At 42.1% G+C, this 18,658-nt stretch overlaps 2 protein-coding genes across 3 annotated transcripts in view; one reads left to right on the top strand and one right to left on the bottom strand.

Annotated features, from left to right (window-relative positions):
• Positions 1–18,658, bottom strand: part of myo7aa (myosin VIIAa) — a 35,801-nt gene that overhangs the window by 7,909 nt on the left and 9,234 nt on the right. Inside the window, exons 15-35 of the mRNA XM_084351600.1 lie at positions 15,308–15,445; positions 13,982–14,140; positions 13,054–13,146; positions 11,099–11,193; positions 10,916–11,000; positions 10,517–10,735; positions 10,222–10,329; positions 9,622–9,831; positions 9,066–9,272; positions 8,697–8,873; positions 8,472–8,561; positions 8,253–8,380; positions 8,011–8,137; positions 7,684–7,803; positions 7,030–7,203; positions 6,619–6,846; positions 6,317–6,484; positions 5,939–6,056; positions 5,461–5,587; positions 4,727–4,896; positions 307–497 (exon numbers count right to left, since the gene is read on the bottom strand). Coding sequence (XP_084207726.1) covers positions 307–497; positions 4,727–4,896; positions 5,461–5,587; positions 5,939–6,056; positions 6,317–6,484; positions 6,619–6,846; positions 7,030–7,203; positions 7,684–7,803; positions 8,011–8,137; positions 8,253–8,380; positions 8,472–8,561; positions 8,697–8,873; positions 9,066–9,272; positions 9,622–9,831; positions 10,222–10,329; positions 10,517–10,735; positions 10,916–11,000; positions 11,099–11,193; positions 13,054–13,146; positions 13,982–14,140; positions 15,308–15,445 — 3,132 coding nt within the window. The remainder of the gene's footprint in view (positions 1–306; positions 498–4,726; positions 4,897–5,460; positions 5,588–5,938; positions 6,057–6,316; positions 6,485–6,618; positions 6,847–7,029; positions 7,204–7,683; positions 7,804–8,010; positions 8,138–8,252; positions 8,381–8,471; positions 8,562–8,696; positions 8,874–9,065; positions 9,273–9,621; positions 9,832–10,221; positions 10,330–10,516; positions 10,736–10,915; positions 11,001–11,098; positions 11,194–13,053; positions 13,147–13,981; positions 14,141–15,307; positions 15,446–18,658) is intronic.
• On the top strand, positions 932–4,303 carry saxo2 (stabilizer of axonemal microtubules 2). 2 transcript variants are annotated; one of them, XM_084351601.1, is made up of 4 exons: positions 932–1,173; positions 1,947–2,108; positions 2,953–3,161; positions 3,256–4,303. In XM_084351601.1, exons 1-4 carry the CDS (start codon positions 1,106–1,108, stop codon positions 4,182–4,184), a joined length of 1,368 nt encoding a protein of 455 aa, XP_084207727.1. In that variant the 5' UTR covers positions 932–1,105; the 3' UTR covers positions 4,185–4,303. The 2 variants fall into 2 exon arrangements, with proteins under 2 accessions (XP_084207727.1, XP_084207728.1); XM_084351602.1 differs by having other exon boundaries at positions 1,898–2,108.

Raw genomic sequence — 18,658 nt, 5'->3', positions numbered from 1 at the left:
AGATATTTTTGGCTTTCTGCTGCCTGGTGGGAGGTCGGAGTAACTACTTAATTGGTTTCGGAAACTGCTGAACTTCTGGTTAAATTGTGGCACATTTTACTTAAACTAAAAACACTTTTTTGAATTAAAAACGCTAAATATACATTTCAGCAGACTGGACTGTGACACAAACACTGCAGTCTGTGCTGCCAATAACATCAAACAGCTTCCTCTCCGTTAAAGATAACCAGAGGAAGTCAGTGCTGTAAAAACGAGTCTCCTGACAAACAACAGAAGTTCATGTCATAAAATCTTTTTTACTCTCACCACTATGTCTTGCTGAGGTCGGGTCATGGTTGGCAGGACATAGACACAGTCAGCTGGGAAATCTCCTCTCTGATTGGTCCGTTCATTGACACCATGCGCCCAACCAGAGTTGAGGACCTGCTCTCCTGTGTCCTGGTCCAACAGGATCAGGTCTCCCTTCAGGAAGCTCAGGAACGTGGACTCTTCCCCAGCTGTGGAAGTACGAGTTTTATGGAGGTGAAATGATGGTTTCTTCTTTTAAACTTTTGTCTTCTATGTTTATTTAAAGGCCTTTTATGTAACAATTTATAGCAACTTATATGCATTAATCACTTTTTTATTGTCCAGAGATGAGAAGATTGCAACCCAACATGAAAAATGAGACCTTCCCTGTCTTAAGAGTCCTGGGACCAAGTCACGTTGCAGAATGCACAACCCGACTGCACATTCAGCATATTCAGCATAGGGTTAGGGTTAGGGTTAGGGTTAACCCTAACCCTAACCCTAACCCACATTAAGGACTTATCTTTCAAAAGTGGCTACTCCACTTTCTGTAACATGACTACAGCAGCGCTTTGAATCCTCTTTACGTTCCAAAAAAGTGCATCATCTCGCCATGACAACCGGCCTGCATCAGAGTCATCCACTGGTGTTTATTTTTAGAAGCTCTCAGCTGCTGCGTGCTACTCTCGTTCAACACACAGTCTGTGTTCCTCCGGTCAATAATTCATATTTTGTAGGCCTGCACACAGGAGACAGAGAGCAGACTGCAACTACCCTGAGCCTTAGGACACCTGAAAAGCACACCGCTGGATGAGCGATGCCCCCCGAAACTAAGAGGCAGCAAAATACACAGCAACACTGCAACCAACAAGCCACATCTATGAGGTGAGGTCATCTATTTATCATGTTTTATCTATGAGATAGCAATTTTGGTTGGGCTTATTTTGTTTTTTTGGGCTTACATATAAGCTTGTATTTTTAAAAAAACGTTTTTGCATCATCTTACGTGTAATGATCTGACCTGCAGTTTGCAGGGTGGGCTTGTTTTTTTGTCTGCAGAAATGTGTGTTCAGGTTGTTTTAAGCTAACTTAACAGGTTATTCATCAATTAAAATTATAAAGGTTTTAACAACTGTATGTAACTGTTTAAATAACTGTGTAGAAAGCTGCCTGCTTAAAAGGTGCTATATGTAAGAATTTTAGTTTAAAAAATTCAAAAATGTACTACAATTAACAACAGAGTGTGAAGAAATAACTTTTTTCATTTATGCCATAGACGTTTATGTCTTGTTTTGTAGGGATATTTTTTGAAGTTAGCATGCAAACCAGCTAGCCCCCAGCCACTTTGTACCTCAAGAGGTGACATCAACACTACTCTGGTGCTCCGAGCTCTCAGTCTGGGCAGACTCAGCTAATACAAGCACTAGCCTTTTCTGAGTAACTGCTAATGGCAGCTACAGTTAGCGGTTACTCAGGTGATATGCTGCCCCCTATTTGTTTGGAGTATGAATTCTTCCATATTGGTCCTTTAAATATCCATTTTTAACTTTGAACTGTTTTTGAGCCTTTTTTTGAAAGGGCTTCTAATGCCTTTGTATGCGTTATGAAGGTTAAAGCACAATTGCCTTGTTGTGTTCTACAATGTCCTTGATGACCAGGAGGCTCTCGCAGCAGAGAGCCCAGACACGGGCCTCGGTGACTACAGAGTACCAGGAAAGGTTCCTTCCCCCAAGTTGTCGAGTGGCTGTGGTCTCCACCTCAACACAGAAAAGCCCGTACCATCCTCTCAAGGGGACAAATGCCTTTGTAAATGGTTTTAGGTAAGGTCTAAAGATTTTTGTCTTGCCTAACTGGACATGTCTTAGTGAATATGCCATAACCAAAACTGTGAAAAGTTGCTTTTTTCAAGGTTCATTTCATTGTCATTCTACAATACAGGGCTGTACGACGTATATGCAAGCTGTAGTTGCTTTAGCCTACACAAGAATTTTTTTTTTCAAGGTGGAGCGTTAAGGATGAGTTCAGGAGTTCAGGAGTCTGGCACGGCAGTGGATACTTTTGTATCTTTTGTCAGATGTCAGCAGGGTGAACAGACTGTGGCTGGGTGGGTGTTGTCTTTTAGTATCCTTTGGGCCCTGTGCAGACTTTCTGTGCAGTCTTTCTGTTCTGGGCCGTGCACGAACCAAGCCAGTTTGTGATGTTTCCAGTCAGGATGCTTTCGATCGCTCAAGATGAGATCTTGAAACCAAAATTTAGGAATTTAGGAATTATACCCTTTTCTGTGCTTTTTTTTCTTTTTGATGGTGATGTGCGATGTCCATGACAGGTTCTCTGTGATGTCAATTTCCCGGAACCTAAAACTGTTCACCTGCTCCACTTAAGCCCCACTGATGAAGACAGGGGTGTGTCTTTGACGCCTTCTTTCTAAAATCAACAATCAACTCCTTGGTTTCGCTGATTACTGCTGTTGAGCAGAAGTTCGTTCTCTTTGCACAACTCTGCAAGATCGTTGATTACCTCCGGATATGAACTCTCATATTTTTAGTCCAATTGTTCAAAATTAGGTGTGAAAACTAGAATTCAAAAAGCCCTTTACAGGTATAAAAATAATAATGTATAAAAAGCAAAAAATTGCAAATCTCCAATCATTAACGTGTGTTTCAGATCCTACTATGTGAAGAGCATGTGGATGAAAAACCCATCAAAGACCCCACAGCTCCCACAGCCCCCACAGCCCCCACAGCTCCCACAGCCCCCACAGCCATCTGCGTCGCCCAAAAGCCACCGGAGATGCAGGAGCGCTCCACACAATCCTGTGTGCTTTGAAGCAACCCAGAAGGCATCCAAGGAGGACTACACGTCAGTGTACAAAAGTAAGCAATCTGAAGCTCTGTAGGCTCTTACATAGCAACAAATAGATTCTGTACATCATGATTTAAATATATCCTCACTGTCCCTCGTTTTCAGGAGATTTCACTGCAAGGAAACTAAGCAAGCGCCAGCCGTACAAGCTGAGAGACAGCTTGAAAACCAGCCAAGGATTAGTGGTCACTGATGGTGATTTCACAGGAGGTCACTCCAAGAGAAGTTATTTTAAAGGTTCAGCCAACTCTACAGTAGTCATGCAGGTGACAGAACCAAAACCAATTGAAAGCATAACGAGCTACCGAAGAGATTATGTGAGTCATCCAGTGCAGCCCAGGATTCACAGGGAGAAGCCCAACAAAGGTCTGACCATAGAGCCTGTAATGTCCATGAGGACAAAGGTGACTTGGGATGCAAACAAGAAGCTTTATCACAAAAGCGAGGAATTCTTTCAACAATTTAAGACCTTGTCCCTGGAAACTAAGTTTCACAGCCAAGGAAAAGCTAAAGACTCCAGCCCACCATCAGATCCCAACAACTTCCTTTCTACAACACATGCAGACTACATAGCACACGAATGCCCGCGCACCAAACCGTTCCTGCCATCTACGCAAAGGGATGAGAAAAGCAAGAAGCCCTTTCAGGCAACAACTCAAATGAAGGAGGATTACAAAGCTTGGGACATGTTGCCATGTTTCCCCTCTGTCCATAAAGAAGAGCTGGACTGGCACAAGAAAACACTGTCAGTGTACACACCTAATCTTGCTGAGAGCTCCAGAACAAGCCCAAAGACTGTTAGCCCTCCTTCCACACTGAATGAGACTCCAGTCTGTAATTCCTCAGAGAAACCTCAATTTCCTGCTGAGAATAGAGTATTTTACGGCTTTGAATGCATCTCCAACGGGAACGAAGACTCCAGAAGGTGGAACACCTCTCTAAACAGAGGAGGGACTTGGCTTGATGGTGACATTTGTGATGAGCCATCTAAGGCCCACCAAATCATAAGCTGCATGGTTTCTAGCAGGAGCTAAGATTTCCTCGACACCAGGCCACATATTACCTCAGGTCGTTTGTACATTTACACTAATGTAACGTGAGAGTTTGTTTGTGGGAACTGGATTACTCATAATAAAAAGAACTGGGTCCATTACTTGTATTTCATCTTTACCATGTAAACTGCAGTTACTTGTGCATTTGACTTAAAGGTGCACTTTTTATTTTTAATCAGAATGAATGATGACTGTGCAGTCTGACTGAACAAACTGACCTTAAAAGTACAACACAATACCGTACTGTTTTGCTTGTTATTGATGCTGGACCAGTGTTCTGGGGAGAACAGCTTGTTTATTCAGTAATGAAAAAGATTAAAATTACTCAGTTTGTAGTGTTACCTCATTAATATTGTAAATACCAGAGAGCCCAGACACAGGCCTCAATGACTACAGAGAACCAGGAGAGGTTCCTTCCCCCACATTTCCACTTTGCTGTGGTCGCAACCTCAACATAGACATTTTTTGGATTTTAATGAAACAAAAAACATTAAAAAATGTTTTCATCACCCTTCAGGACTTACTGGGGTTGGGGTTGTCCTGCAGGGCTACCACAAACTTCGACCTCTTCCTCAGGCCTTCTAGAAAGGTCACCACCAGGTCGCGAATGTCCTCCGCGTTGTTTGAGGTGAAGGTGTACTCATCTCCTTTGATGGTCGCCAGAGTGAAACTTTGACTCTGCAACTTTCCCCCCCTGAAAGACCAACAAGTCCTCCAAATTAGACAACTACAGTAAATACATGGATTGCCAGCTCTCTCCACAAAAGCATTTTCTGATTTGATGTCCTTCTCATTGTTTGTGTAAGTGCCTTCCACACCAAAACCTCACAAAAGTTGAGGGTTAGAAAAAGATCACAGTTTGGCTTAAAATAACTATTTAATTTCTTTAAAACATGATGTTGAAGGCCCTTTAACCTTAATCAACATCAAGTCACTTCCTTCTTTGCTTCTTTTAATTCACACAGCTGTAAAGAGCTTTGACACTCGTCAAATTACCTTATTGGGCATTTGCTGAAATAACTGTAGAATAGTTGTTTTTCTTGGGAGATAATTTCAAGATAAAAGAGAGAGACAAAAGAGAGGATGTGCTAAGAGAGGCATGATGATCAGTAAAAGTAAAATAATAATAGCAATAGCAATGGAAACAGGCAATAATGGGTGGATGGAAATGTGGATTAAGGAATGAAATAAAGGACAGGGAGTGATACCAGTGCAAGACGTAAACTGTTAAGTGATAACAGCTCATAGCATGCCTCACCTGCTGCTGGATACTGCAGTGATTTCTGGGAAGGACAGCTCTAAGAGGACCTGCTCCTGCTCGTCCACAAAATAAACCCCTGTCCAGTTGACGGCGACGATCAGGTCATTTTTAGGCAGACTGGGACCTTAGAGGCAGCGCGCAAAAGGAGAAAATGTTAAACCTAAATGATTCACCTTTCTTAGTTTAAAAAGAAAAACACCTGGTGCCTGATGACTGCTGTTTCAATACCCTTCATAGATCTATTTTTGCAGTTTACTCACACTTGGGGGTAAGAAAGGCTCAGATGCAGTGAGCAAAGATGAAAAAGTGATGTCACGTAAACTGAATGTAAATGAAAGTGATTAATCAAAAAAGCATTTTGTGTCCAAATGCAGCTTGTATCAGCTCCAATGTTTTGAATGATTGGATGTTGACTGGTACATGTTCTGTGCCTCTTATCACATGCTCAGGTATAAAAGATGTTGTAGATGCTCACCTGAGAACTTGAAGGCTTCGTAAAAACGAGAAAAGAGAAGAGGCCACTTGTGGCGAGCGAAGTCCACCACTTCCTCCTTCACCTTCTGAGTGTCAAACCTCTTCTGGGTGTAGATGCCCTGCAGATGGTGTCAACTACAGTCAGTGTAGATGCAAATATGCAAATATGCAAATTGTTTTCATAATAACACATTTTTCACAACAATTCGATGATTCAAAGCTAATCATAAACTGTTCAGATTATTAAAATACCATCAGGGTTCTGGACCAAAGTAATGGACCAACTGATCAACCAACTTCCAAAGCCTGGCTAAAAACTCCCCTCTACATAAATTATTTGGAAGGACATTAAAATAAGATTTGTCCCAAGAATGAGCACCTTTTTGTGTGCAGCCATGATGAAATGAGCCCATTTTTCCACCGTCCTGGAGGTGCCGATCTCTCTGTCGGGGATGTAGGAGGGGATGAGGCTCAGCAGGCGCTCCAGGAGGATCTCTGAACCGTAGTCGACGTAATACTGCTGAGAGGCCAGTTCTGCCAGGTCATCCTGAGGACACAGAGATAAATACTGCAAGTGTTTTTGGACTTGTGTTCTTCCAATAAAAGGGGAAAAAAAGTTCTGTATTCCTAAAATGTCAAACTATTCCTTTAAACTAAAGAGCCAAAGAAAGAAAAACACACCCTGTCACAACGGTATTCGCCGAACTTGACACCCCTGACGGTTTGCTGGTAGATGAGGTTGGTGGCGACCTGGTCGTCAGCAGGGGAGTGCCACGGTGTGAAGATCTCCTTCCTGAAGAACAGCCTCCAGGGGGCGTTCCTCTCCTGAGCTCCCTGCTCCTTCGCGTACTGCTCGCACTGCGAAACAGCGTCCATCACATGATCGTTCCCGCTGCCTAAAGAGGAGACCTGCAGGAGGAGATACATTTGGCTACTTCTGTTACTACGACTGCAACTTTGCCCCTCAGCAGATGAGCTCTGCACAAGCACCATTCCTCAGAGTGACATCCAGGTCAAGTAACAATAAGAAAAAACTACACAGTGCCAATGATGGTCCTAACGTGTGTGCAGTACATGCTACTGTGTGCATACCTTGTCAAACAGAGCGATATAGAGTGAGAAGCCAAATCGGTCCCGCAGGTTGATTTTATCAGACAATGCACTGCAGAGCTCCTTGGCTGTGGTGGCCGAGTCTGTCAGCAGTGTTTTGGTTGTGCCGTCCATGAACGTCACCGGCAGCATGATCGGCTTCTTCGACTTGGTGGCCTGGATATAAATTTCATGCTGTTAGTCAGTTGGTTTCCAAAGGTTGGTTGAAAAGTCTCTTGCTTTAAGCTGTAGAACTACTTTGGAAGGTGCCTCCTCGAGTTTTCAAATCATTTCACAGTTTGACTACAGCAGTGGCCTGTGAACAGTTTGTTACTACCAGATCATCACTGCCTTCCACTCACCGTCAAATCATCTGTTTCTCTGCGCCATATTTTTTTTTATATATTTGACCTCTCCTACAGCCTTGTGACTTATGAACTACTAATTTTAAATCAATTCAATTTATCTTTCTTTTTGTGTATTTCTCATCAATCTGAGAACACTGTGATGATTATAAAACTGAAACATTCAGGTGAGAAAAACAAAAAAAATGCCGTGCATCAATTTTAACTCAAAGAAACCTGAGATCACGTGTGTGTGTGTGTGTGTGTGTGTGTGTGTGTGAGTGTGTGTGTGTGTGTGTGTGTGTGTGTGTACCTGCAGCTCCAGCCAGGACGGAGGTTGTGTTCTCGTCCCGTTGACAAATGTCCGTCTCAGTCTCTCTTCACAGTACGGAGCATAACCCGGTGGCCCGCTGCTGATGAAGTTTCTCAGGTACTGAAGGCAAACAAAACGGATTTAGGTTCCAAATTTTCAAGAAGTAAACAACAAAACAAAGAACAAACAAACTACAAAGTACTTTACTAACAAGTGACAATTCATATGTACTGTATTATCAGGTAGTAGGCAAATTTAAACAAGACTTCTTCCTGCTGTGTATTTAAAGTGAAAAGATCATAAAATAATAAAAAAAAAAGTCCTGACCTTGACAAACTTGTCTGAAGGAGCGAAGCAGCCGACACACAGAGAGATGAGGATCCAGCCCCGAGCGTGAGAACTCTTAGACGGGTTCTGACTCAGCTGCTTACAGATCTGACAGTAGATCTCATCCCTAACACACCAGATTACATCAATGAGATTAACACGATACTTACTTAGCAAACTAAAGCTCTATTCATGACCACGTCAGGTGTGTGTGTGTGTGTGTGTGTGTTATATGTGTGTACCTCAGTGCTGGTCTCAGGATCCCGTTGCCGATGATGAAGTGAAGTTTCTCCAGGTTGGATGTGGGCCGGTCCTCCAGCATGCTGTTGCCATGGAGACTGTACTCACCATCGTTAAGGCGTTTGGTGACCTGAAACGCATCACATTGTAACTTTTCTAGTTCTGCAATGTGAAACTTTCAGAAAGGTAGTCAGCTTTTATAACTCCCCTCTGTCTCTCACCTCCTCAGTGATCTTGGATTTCTTCTTCAGGGTGAGGGACACCAGCTTGTGTCGGACACTGTTCTTCTTGTGGCTGTCTGATTGAGGCGTCTGCAGGGAGCACGGGAAGGAAACCGCTCAAAGACTGATCAGAGATGCTTCTGCTGGCAGGTACAGAAACTAGTCCTCCAGTAAATCTGCTCAGACTTTATAAATCTCATCCCTCCAAACCCTCCTCTTCCTTACCTCTCCCTCCCCCTGCAGCGCCTGCAGCTCTCTCTTGTAGGTCTTCTTTCCCAGCGTCTCGTAGATTTTTGTCATGACGGGGATCTTCTCACTTCCGTCACTGATGGCTGTATGGTACTTAGGCTCTGGCAGATCTCCCATGAACCTCAGCACTGTGATCCACACCGCCAGAGCAGCCTTGACCGGAGCACAGAAGAAATATCTATCAGGGCGTCTACAGGTAGCAGACACTTAAATTTAAACACTTTAATTGAAGACTTTCTCAAAATATTTTTAAACCAAATTAGTTTTGGTTCTTGGCAGCCAGACATGAGCATCTTTCAGAAAAACAACTTGTCAAACTGGGGTCAGATGTCAAAGGTGGCCTACCAGCTGGTCTCCCTCGTCGTCGTGGAAAAGCAGAGGCTGTTTGAGAGGTCGTCGGACGTAGGTGTGAGTGGTGGTGCCCTGGAAGTAGGTGGCAGCAAACTTGGCAAACTTGTATTCCGATAAATCCTCCTCTTCATCGTCCTCAGGCAGAGGAAGAGCCTCATCCAGATCCTCCTCCTCCAGCTCCTGATGGGTCCGCTCCAGGTCCTGCAGAGGAGACAGACTTCGGTCACTGATGTCGGGTGGAAAACCTTCACACTTCATCACTTTCTAATAACTGACATTTATTTTTTCTCCTTCTCCTCAGACCCCTGCATCAGGCCTACATAACGCCTCTGTGACTCTGTGACTCTCCGCATCAGGGTTACTTTGATTTATCCTTTTTTTTAAAATTATACATATATCAAAAATTAACCCCTCAAGCTGTAGACCGACTGCCTGCAACCAAAAGTGTCACGTTGGTTTAGTGTACTTTGTGGCTCCATCATTCAAAGGAAAAAAGTTTATTTAATCTCATACAGTGACAGGAAAACCTTTTTTTTTTTTTTTAGCTCACCTCAAAGCCGGCGGGGGCTTGTCCCTCCTGGCCTGGCAAAGAGCCCGTCGTCCCCAGGAAGCCAAACATCTTGTCCACCATGTCGGAGTCGTTGACGGGCTCCAGACGGGCCTTCTCCATCTGCTCCACCATCTCCTTCTTCCTGCGGACCTCCTCCTTCTCCTGCTTCTCCCGCTCAGCGTCCTCTTTCGCCAGCTGGGCAAGACGCTCCTAGAAAATCAAAATATCACACTGGTTTTAAAACAATAATAATAATAGTTTGCAGTTAATGTAGTTTATGTTATGTGCCACCTGGTTCCCTCAGCGGCAGAACAGGAGGAGGGATAACAATCACTGTATTGGAGTCACTGGGTGGAGGAGTGAAAAGTATATTTCTCTTAACTGTCGGTGTATTTGAGAAAAATAAAATATACATATTACATACAATAAATACATATTATACAGTATAGATGGATAAGAAAAACAACAGGAAACAAAGGCACATAAATAAAATAAAATAAATTCTAGATCATTTCAACTTGAATAAGACATTACAGTTTGTTTTAATATGATGAATAAACTGAGTTTTGAAAATGTCAGAATTCTTTGTTGGACTCCCACCTGGTGTTTGCGTTCAGCCTCGGCCTTCGCTCTCTTTGCAGACATCTGATTCCTTAGTTTGGCCTCTTCAGCCAGACGCATCTTCTCGGCCTCCAGCCGCCTGCGGTACTGAAAGGAAAGGAGAAGTCCACTGGTTACCAAAAACAACTCAGGCTCAACCAAAATGTTTGTTCTTGAAAACATCTCAGTTCAAAATTAGAAGCAGCAGAAAATAAAAATAAAAATTCAAATAAATTACAAGTACCTCAAAATTGTACAAATGTACAGTACTTGGTGTGTATGTGTGTGTCTCTACCTCTCCCTTCAGCCTCTTGTACAGCCGGCGAGCGATCATTCCTCTGGTGTAGGCCTGGATGGTGATGACGGCCCACAGTCGGTGCCGGAACGCTCGGCGCACCAAGTAGCCCCGACAGCGACCCTGGAAGCACGTGATTCGCTGACGGGCCACATGATACGACGCACACAACTTCCTGGAACGAACCAGAGCCTGAAGGCGAGAGAAGCCTGCTCGCATCTGAAGGGACAGAGAAATAACACAGTTACAATAACTTGGTTGTATGATGAATCACAATCACGCTGATATAAAAGCAAACGTTTGACTTTGACCTGAATGTTCATCTGCACTTTTGTTTAAACTTTTTTATAATTGAATTGGTTGTGTTTGTGTAAAATTAAACACAGAGAGGTTCCTTACAGCTCCATAGTTCTTCCTACACTGATAACCTCTCCACGTCTTCTGGATCAACACAGCCGACTTCCTCAACTTCAGGAAGTTCGATCTGATGACAGGAAGTGAAAAATCAGAAAAAACCTTGTTTGTGTGAACATTTCAGTTTTCCTGACTCTGAAAGACTGAAATCAGATTTTTAAGGCCTACCTGTCCTTGAAACCTCGAACCACCTTCTGGATGAGGATGACCTTGTCCGTGATGGCCTTGTCTCTCTCGATCTCCAGCAGCATGTCGTGGTGATCCTATGCAGCAGCAGAGAGAACCAATACAAAACACAAAATGCATACACTAAGCTCTGGTTGATTCATTTGAAATTCTAATCAACTTCCAGTCTACAGCCAGCTGCTCTGAAAGTTTCTACTTTGGCATAGCAGTGGTATCAGCTAAATGCTAACATTGGCATGCCATCGTGCTCACAATAACAATATTAAATTTCATGACAATCCCTCGAACAGCTGTCAAGATATTTCGGTTTGGAAGTGTTAAAAGGTATAAAGTTTGCCAAATTCATGAGCTGAGCGTTTAAGCACGATGACATTTTCTCAACACAGAGTACAGCTGAGGCTGATGGGCATTTGACCTGTTGGTGGCACAGAGGACCAGTCAGGGGATCACCAAAGTCGTTCACCCTTTTGGAAACCACTAATGTCCGTCCAAAATGACATAATAAAGTAATCCATCCAATAGTTGCTGAGATGTTTTAGTTGAGACTAAAGTATTGGACTGACTGACCGACAGCTTGGCCAGCATGTGATTATCTGCCTTCACAACATGTCCAAAGTGAACTTTGCTGTCATTCTGAAGTGAAGACACAGTGAACACAGATTTAATGTGGCAGCTTTCCAGTTTGCTAACACGACACATTAAAGGACACAAATGCCTTAAACTTCTTCTATCTCTTCGTCCTGTGATCTGTCCATCCGTCCTGTCAGGGAAGTGTGGGTGCTGGCCTGCCTTCACCCCCCTGCACGTTTTACTTCCTGTTTAGCTTCCTGTCCAGCTGAGCAGTTAGGCCTGATGGAGACCAGCCTGAGATCATTAACTACAGCTACATTTATAAATGTACTCCATCGTTCTGAGAGATGTTTCCTACCTGAAAGACCAACTCTACTTTTAACTACAAAACCGACAGCCAGCGCTGATTGAAGGCTCAGTTTCAGCTCTCAGTTCCGAGTTCAACTGAACATTTTGCAAACTGCTGAGAAAACAATAAATAATTCAAGTACACCAGTTGTTGTCACTTAATCAAAATATAGACAAACCATCTGTGGAAAGACAATGTTTCAACAGGGGGCGCCGTACTGGAGTCACACACTGTGAAAACAAACAGCTGAGACTCAACCATCATCAGCTGATATTTTCATTGAACCTCTGGGGAAAGAAATGACAGTGTCACCATGGCAACCAGCTAACGGATGTGCCTTACCAGTGACTTTTGACCTCTGGACAAAATCTGTCTTTACTGGGCAGGAACCCAAAACACACACATACACACAACTACTGTATATACAATCACACACACATAAAGTTTTTTAAAAAAATCACACACGGGCACACACACACACACACACACACACACACACACACACACACACACACACAGTGGGAAGTCTTTTCTTTCCGTCAGCAGACATGTGAACTGGAAACAATCACAGCAGCGCCTCACTACTGGGATGAACTGGTTCATTACCAGTCATCTGCAGCTGAGGCGTTTGATAACAAGGTCCTCTTCTGTATAATCTGTTGAACAGCCGACAAATCTGCTGCGACTGTGTGATGCTATCATGTCAACCTAGAGAAGAGCCTCTGAGAAATGTTTACAGCACCATGTTGAATCCATGACACCAAGAATTCAGGCTGTTCTGGGGCCAAAGGGTCCGACACAGTATTAGAAATATATCAAGTGAAGGTCTGATTTGATGCAAGTTGTATTTTCTTATAAAGAAACGTAATGTAATAAATCTCTTCTAGTGAAGCTAATCTATAAAGCAGAATGATATTCATTAAAGCTTAACGATTTGATGAAATAAAAATGTTCCCCACGCTGCACCCAAACACGCATCGCTACAATTGAACAGAATTGCCCTTTAAAGCAGGAGTACCTTGAGGAAGATCTTGGTCTTTCCCATCTGCCAGTCATCGTCTCTGCCGAGCACGGCCACAGCAATCCTCTGACAGGTTCCCCTCAGGTCCTCCTGATGGGAGAGAGAGAGATATTAACATGTCCAATCTTCGTCTCGCAGACGGTGTGTGAGCTCATCACATTCACTTTAAAACAAGGTGCTTTTCTTTACACTCCTCTGGTCCTCTATCCTCCCTGTTCTCCCTCCACCGTCATGGAGGATCTTTCAGTCCCTTCAAATGCACCTTGAGGAGACAAGAGTGCAGAGAGAGGTGGTGGACTCTGCAGGAGTTTTTTACTGGATGGAAACACCCCTTTGATTGAATGTCTTTATTGATTGGTCAGCTGATCTGACGGGATAGTAAACAATCGGGATGTTGTTGTTACACCATCACAGGACGCCCATAGCAGCAGAGAGAGGGAGGAAACCATAACATGTGGGAGTCCAAGGAAAACAGACTGCTGATGGATTGTGGGAAAAACTGCATGCTGACCAAACAAAGTGTCCCGAGTTTGGTGTTGACTGATTGGTTCCAGTCACACACACACACACACACACACACACACACACACACACACACACACACACACACACACACCTTCCAGGCTGGTATGGCCCTTAGTTTGGTGTCACTGCTTCATCCTGTTAACTCACTCTGGATCTTAAATCAGATTTCTGTACTGAGCTGAATATTTAAAGATCATCTGTGACAGTAACTCTTTGCTGCTTGACAGCTGATTCAGTCCGCAGCTGGTTTCTGTAAGAACCGTCTGGAGACGCTTTGGACTTGTTTTCACTCATCATGCAGCAAAATCTGACACATGAATCCTCAGAAACTTAACTCTGCTAACAAAGCACTTTTTAGGGCTGACTGACTTTAAAAGACTCACTTTAACCTTTAAACTACCTGTTTGTAGGCCGGTTTGACTCCAGGCATGAGCACCCGGTAGCGATCGACGAACTCCACGAAGGTGTAGCGGATGGGATATCCTGCACGGCGGATCCGAATGGTCTCCATCATACCAGAGTACCTCAGCTGACGCACACAAAGCTCCCTGTCAAACAGCTGCAAACACAAACACAACAGCTGTCACTGAAGTTTCTGGTTAAGACGCTCATTACAGGCTCCACAGTCAGGTGATACCTCAGGTATTCAAAATGGAGATTGATCACTTGTTCAAACAATCTTTAAAAACAGGGTTTTGCATGATTCACGTGATAAGATTAAAGGTCGTCATCTCAAACTGATTAAATTAAAAGTTAAAACTCTATAGGGGTCAGAAATCTGAACCTGTGGGTGATAGTTTCTTTACTTTTCACTTTTAATAAGTTTTCCAAACATCGTAGTATTGACCAGAGCTCCACCTGAATAAGTTAAATAAGATGATCAACAGACTCTGAGTTGTGTTTCAATACCTGTTCACATGAACTTTGTAGTTTGTATTATTAGTAATAAACGATGTTCACAGAAGTTATTGTTTGTGGTACATTTGTCTTCAGTTCAAAACTATTCGAAGAGAGAAAAAACTATTCGATGAGATCGAAGAGAAAAGCCTGAAAGGACCAGTATTTACACCCATACTGCTTTTATTTTTCATGGAGGAAGATATTACTGTCAATTAAAGAGCATGTCTAACTTTATATGGATTTGTTTTTCTTCTGCAACTTAGTGATATTACAAAATCACTTCATTCCACAAGGTCCCTACAAATAAAATGTTCATGTTCATCTTGTACTTGAAAACATATGATCATTTTTCCATCAATCTGCAGGATTTGGCAAAACAACAGAAACACTACAACGTGTGGAGAGAAATAATTTCAACAGCTTCAACAAAAATGTTGGTCAGATTAAGTTATGACAGATCATTTTTGGAGCCCTTCACGTCCCTGTTAGTTAGCTTCAACTCGTGACTGCGTGTCGAATGTGTCGTCCTGACCTTCCACAGTTTACCGTCATATAGTATATGAACTGATAAATGACATGTTCGACTGCTAAACTGCTATTCAACCTAATAAGACCGCCATTGTTTTAGATGTTTTTATATTATTTTGTCTACCCAACAACTCATATTTCATTTGCAATGCAATCATTAACTGAACTTGCTGAGAAGTGTTGTGCTTGCAGAGTCAGTCGACTAGTAACCAAGTAGTTTTACCCTCTGTTGCACTGCTTGTCAATTAAATCTCTAACAAGTGAACTTATTCTATTTAAGTGGAAGTCAGACACTCACCATGGGTTTCTTGTATTCGTTGGGTTTGATGCAGCGGACGAAGAAAGGCTGACAGACGCTCAGAGTCCTCATCAGCAGCTCCAGAGATCTCTTAAACTGACTGCTCAGAGTGGGCGACCGCTTCCTGGTCTCTGCGCCCTGAAACACACACACACACACACACACACACACACACACACACACACACACACAGTGAGACAACATAGAAAGTGTCAGGGTCAGAAACAATGAGAACTCTTTTCTCTCTTCCTGAGCTCTGACACTAACCTTTTTCCTCTTTCTGTCTCTGAATATAAAAAGTCTTTGTGTGGCTGACGGTGCAGGTTCACAGATAAATGTAAAAAGTGTCGACAGAGCAGCAAATGTCAGGAGGAAGGAGCTGCAATCACTCAAAATGAGTTAGGGATATTGGGATATGGGTGCATGTGACTGGATATGCAATAAAAGTCAAATGAAATGTGTCGCATTATTTTCGGCGATCAAAAATATTCACAAAACACAAAATAAAGATTCAGAATAAACAATCAGGTGAAAAAACTAAAATATTCCTAATTCATTTTGAGTGTATTTAATTATTCCACAGAAAATTCACCAACACATGTTGCAGTTTGCAGGTTCAAGCTTGTGGGATCTGAGGATTTGGTACTTTTCTTTATCATTAATTATAATAAATTGAAAAATGTAATAATAAATTAAATCTTTAGACTTTTAAGTATTGGTCGAATTTATCAAGCAATCTGAACACATCTCTGTGGCTTTGTGAAATCAAATCAGAAGGTTAAGGGCTTTTATCACATTGTACTGACCTTTAATGAACAAAACAATTGATCGATTAATGCAGAAAAAAATGAGCAGCCTCAACTTAAAATACCACTAATTTAACATTACTGGTCCAAAAGAACCGTCAGAATACCATCACAGTAGTGCAAAAAAGAGATTTATAATTATTGTCACATTATAAACGTTTAAAGGTTTAAGAAAAAGTACTGGACATGTTGGAAATGTGTTCATTTTACCAGGACTTCATGAGAGGATGACTTCAGTGAAGTTAGTTTTAAGTTGGATATTCGACAGACAATCGAAAGCCACTCACACAGTTCAAGTGCACCCGTATTGCAGACTTTACAGTAAACACACGGCGAAGACGGCTACAGCGTGTACCGACTTCCTGTTTTCAAAATAAAAATGTGGGTTCCTAGTTGAAGCAGAGAAACTGTGTTTGAAGCTATTGAGAAGCTATTGAGCAAAAATGCTGATATTTACATATAAAAATTAATAAAAAATTATGAACAGATGTAAAATGTAAAAACAAGAAGCGTATCTCATGCAGCCAGTGTAGCTACATGATCCCACACTGATTTTGAGTCAATTGATCACATGACCTGGAAGCTATTGAGCTAAAATGCTAATATTTACATATAAAAAATCAATGGACTCAAAATCATATTGGGATCATGTAACTAAACTGGTTGCATGAGATGCACCTCTTGTTTTTACATTTGACATCTGTTCATAATTTTTATTAATTTTTATATGTAAATTTTAGCATTTTAGCTCAATAGCTTCCAGGTCATGTGATCAATTGACTCAAAATCAGTGTGGGATCATGTAACTACACTGGCTGCATGAGATACACCTCTTGTTTTTACATTTTACATCTGTAAATACTGTTTATTATTTTTTAGACTATATGCAAATATCAGCATTTTAGCTCAATAGCTTCTCAATAGCTTTAAACACCATCTCTGCTTTAAATATCCCACATTTTTTTTTTGAAAACAGGAAGTCGGTACACGCTGTAGCTGTCTTCTCCGTGTGTTTACTGTAAAGTCTGTAATACGGGTGCACTTGAACTGTGTGAGTGGCTGCGAATGTCGAATATCCAACTTAAAACTAACTTCACTGAAGTGAGAGGATGTCACCTGTTTGACGTCGGGCTTTACGCTCAGGGAGCTAATGTTAGCTAACGCTAACTTCGTGCTTCATCAAAGCTGCTTTATTTTGAACATGTTTGTCTGTATTTGACACATGAAGCAACAGATAACAAGAATCTCGGTTTTACGAGTAGTTACCTTGCGTGCTGAAGCGATTTACTGACTAACAACAGCTCTGCCAGACGACCGCTAGCTAGCTAGCGTTATCTCGGAGACCCTCTGCTTCAAGTTGAAGGTGCTGGTGTTACACCGCATTCTGTTATCGGTAAAGTCTGTGACATGGTTACCTTAACTGACCCCAACCTGCCATCTCTGCGGTGCCCGACCTCAGCCTGATCCCAATGGCATTAAGTCAAGAATCAAATGTATTATCAAGTACTGATTCTCAAAGTGTAACTTCAACTGTACAGGACTTTTCCATGTAGCTAGCGAGCTAACCAACATTTCTGCACACAAACATCAAGTGCAAAAGCGCTGCTAATCTGAGGCAGTCTGGCGAAGTTAGCAAACATGTCAGAATGAACCACTGAATAAACCGCCCTCCTGTCATTTTTGATAGTTTTATTTTGAAAACCTTCACCGGAAATGATTGTATGTCGTGTCTGGTCTTTTCACTGATGGAGCTGGCGGTTTACTGCCCTCCTGTGGTCACAGTAGGAACTGCAACGCTACAATAAATTCATGGTGTAAATAGTCGTGATTAAGATGAATGTGCAATTATAAAAAATGTAATTATTAGTAAAAGATATCAAATAAAGGGGCTGTTTTAAATACACTTTTCTGATGTGGAGCTTTTATAAAAGCGAAATGTGGCCTCTCCTGACACGTCTGATATGTTTTAATCACCTGATTTTATGTAATCGTGTGTGTATGCAAATGAAACAAACAAACAAACTTAATAAACAAATAAAATAGACTAAGCTACATGTTTGCAGGTGAAGCTGACTGACTGTCATGACTGACACGATTCCCTGTGGAATTACGACTATGCACTGCCCTCTTGTGGTCACAGCGAGGAACTACGCCAATCTAATACGTCAAGTTAGAAATGATAACATTACAACACTGCAAAAACTTCTGGTAAGTACTTTCAAAATAAATCCTTGACCATACTATCACAAATTATTTTTTGTCAGATCTTGTACGTTTCGATGTCTTACCAAGCCGTAGCAAGGAGTAGTCTGGAACCAGCCGTTGAGACTTATAACATGATAAAGTAATATTGCGACTCCTTCCCTCAGCTGTCTTTCCGTCACCCTCGGAGCTGAAGCTAACGTTAGCTTCTTGTCTGGTCGCGATGAGGCGGCCTCAGAGGTTGTTTATGTCGAAAGATGGCCACTCTGTTATTTTTTCCAAAAGATTAACATTAAAACTCACCTTTCAAACATTAAAAATGATAAAGAGTGGTGTGTTTTTA

This window comes from Pagrus pagrus, assembly GCF_965226575.1.
Source record: "Pagrus pagrus genome assembly, chromosome: 4".
Taxonomy (NCBI): domain Eukaryota; kingdom Metazoa; phylum Chordata; class Actinopteri; order Spariformes; family Sparidae; genus Pagrus; species Pagrus pagrus.
This window is presented reverse-complemented; position numbering and strand designations above follow the sequence as displayed.

What these genes read in the sequence shown, in the direction of transcription:
- saxo2 (XM_084351601.1), top strand. Translation starts at nt 1,106, where the DNA reads ATGCCCCCCGAAACTAAGAGGCAGCAAAATACACAGCAACACTGCAAC. An exon ending in CAACAAGCCACATCTATGAG is followed by an intron (nt 1,174 to 1,946) that starts GTGAGGTCATCT and finishes CTTGATGACCAG; the next exon opens with GAGGCTCTCGCAGCAGAGAG. An exon ending in GCCTTTGTAAATGGTTTTAG is followed by an intron (nt 2,109 to 2,952) that starts GTAAGGTCTAAA and finishes CGTGTGTTTCAG; the next exon opens with ATCCTACTATGTGAAGAGCA.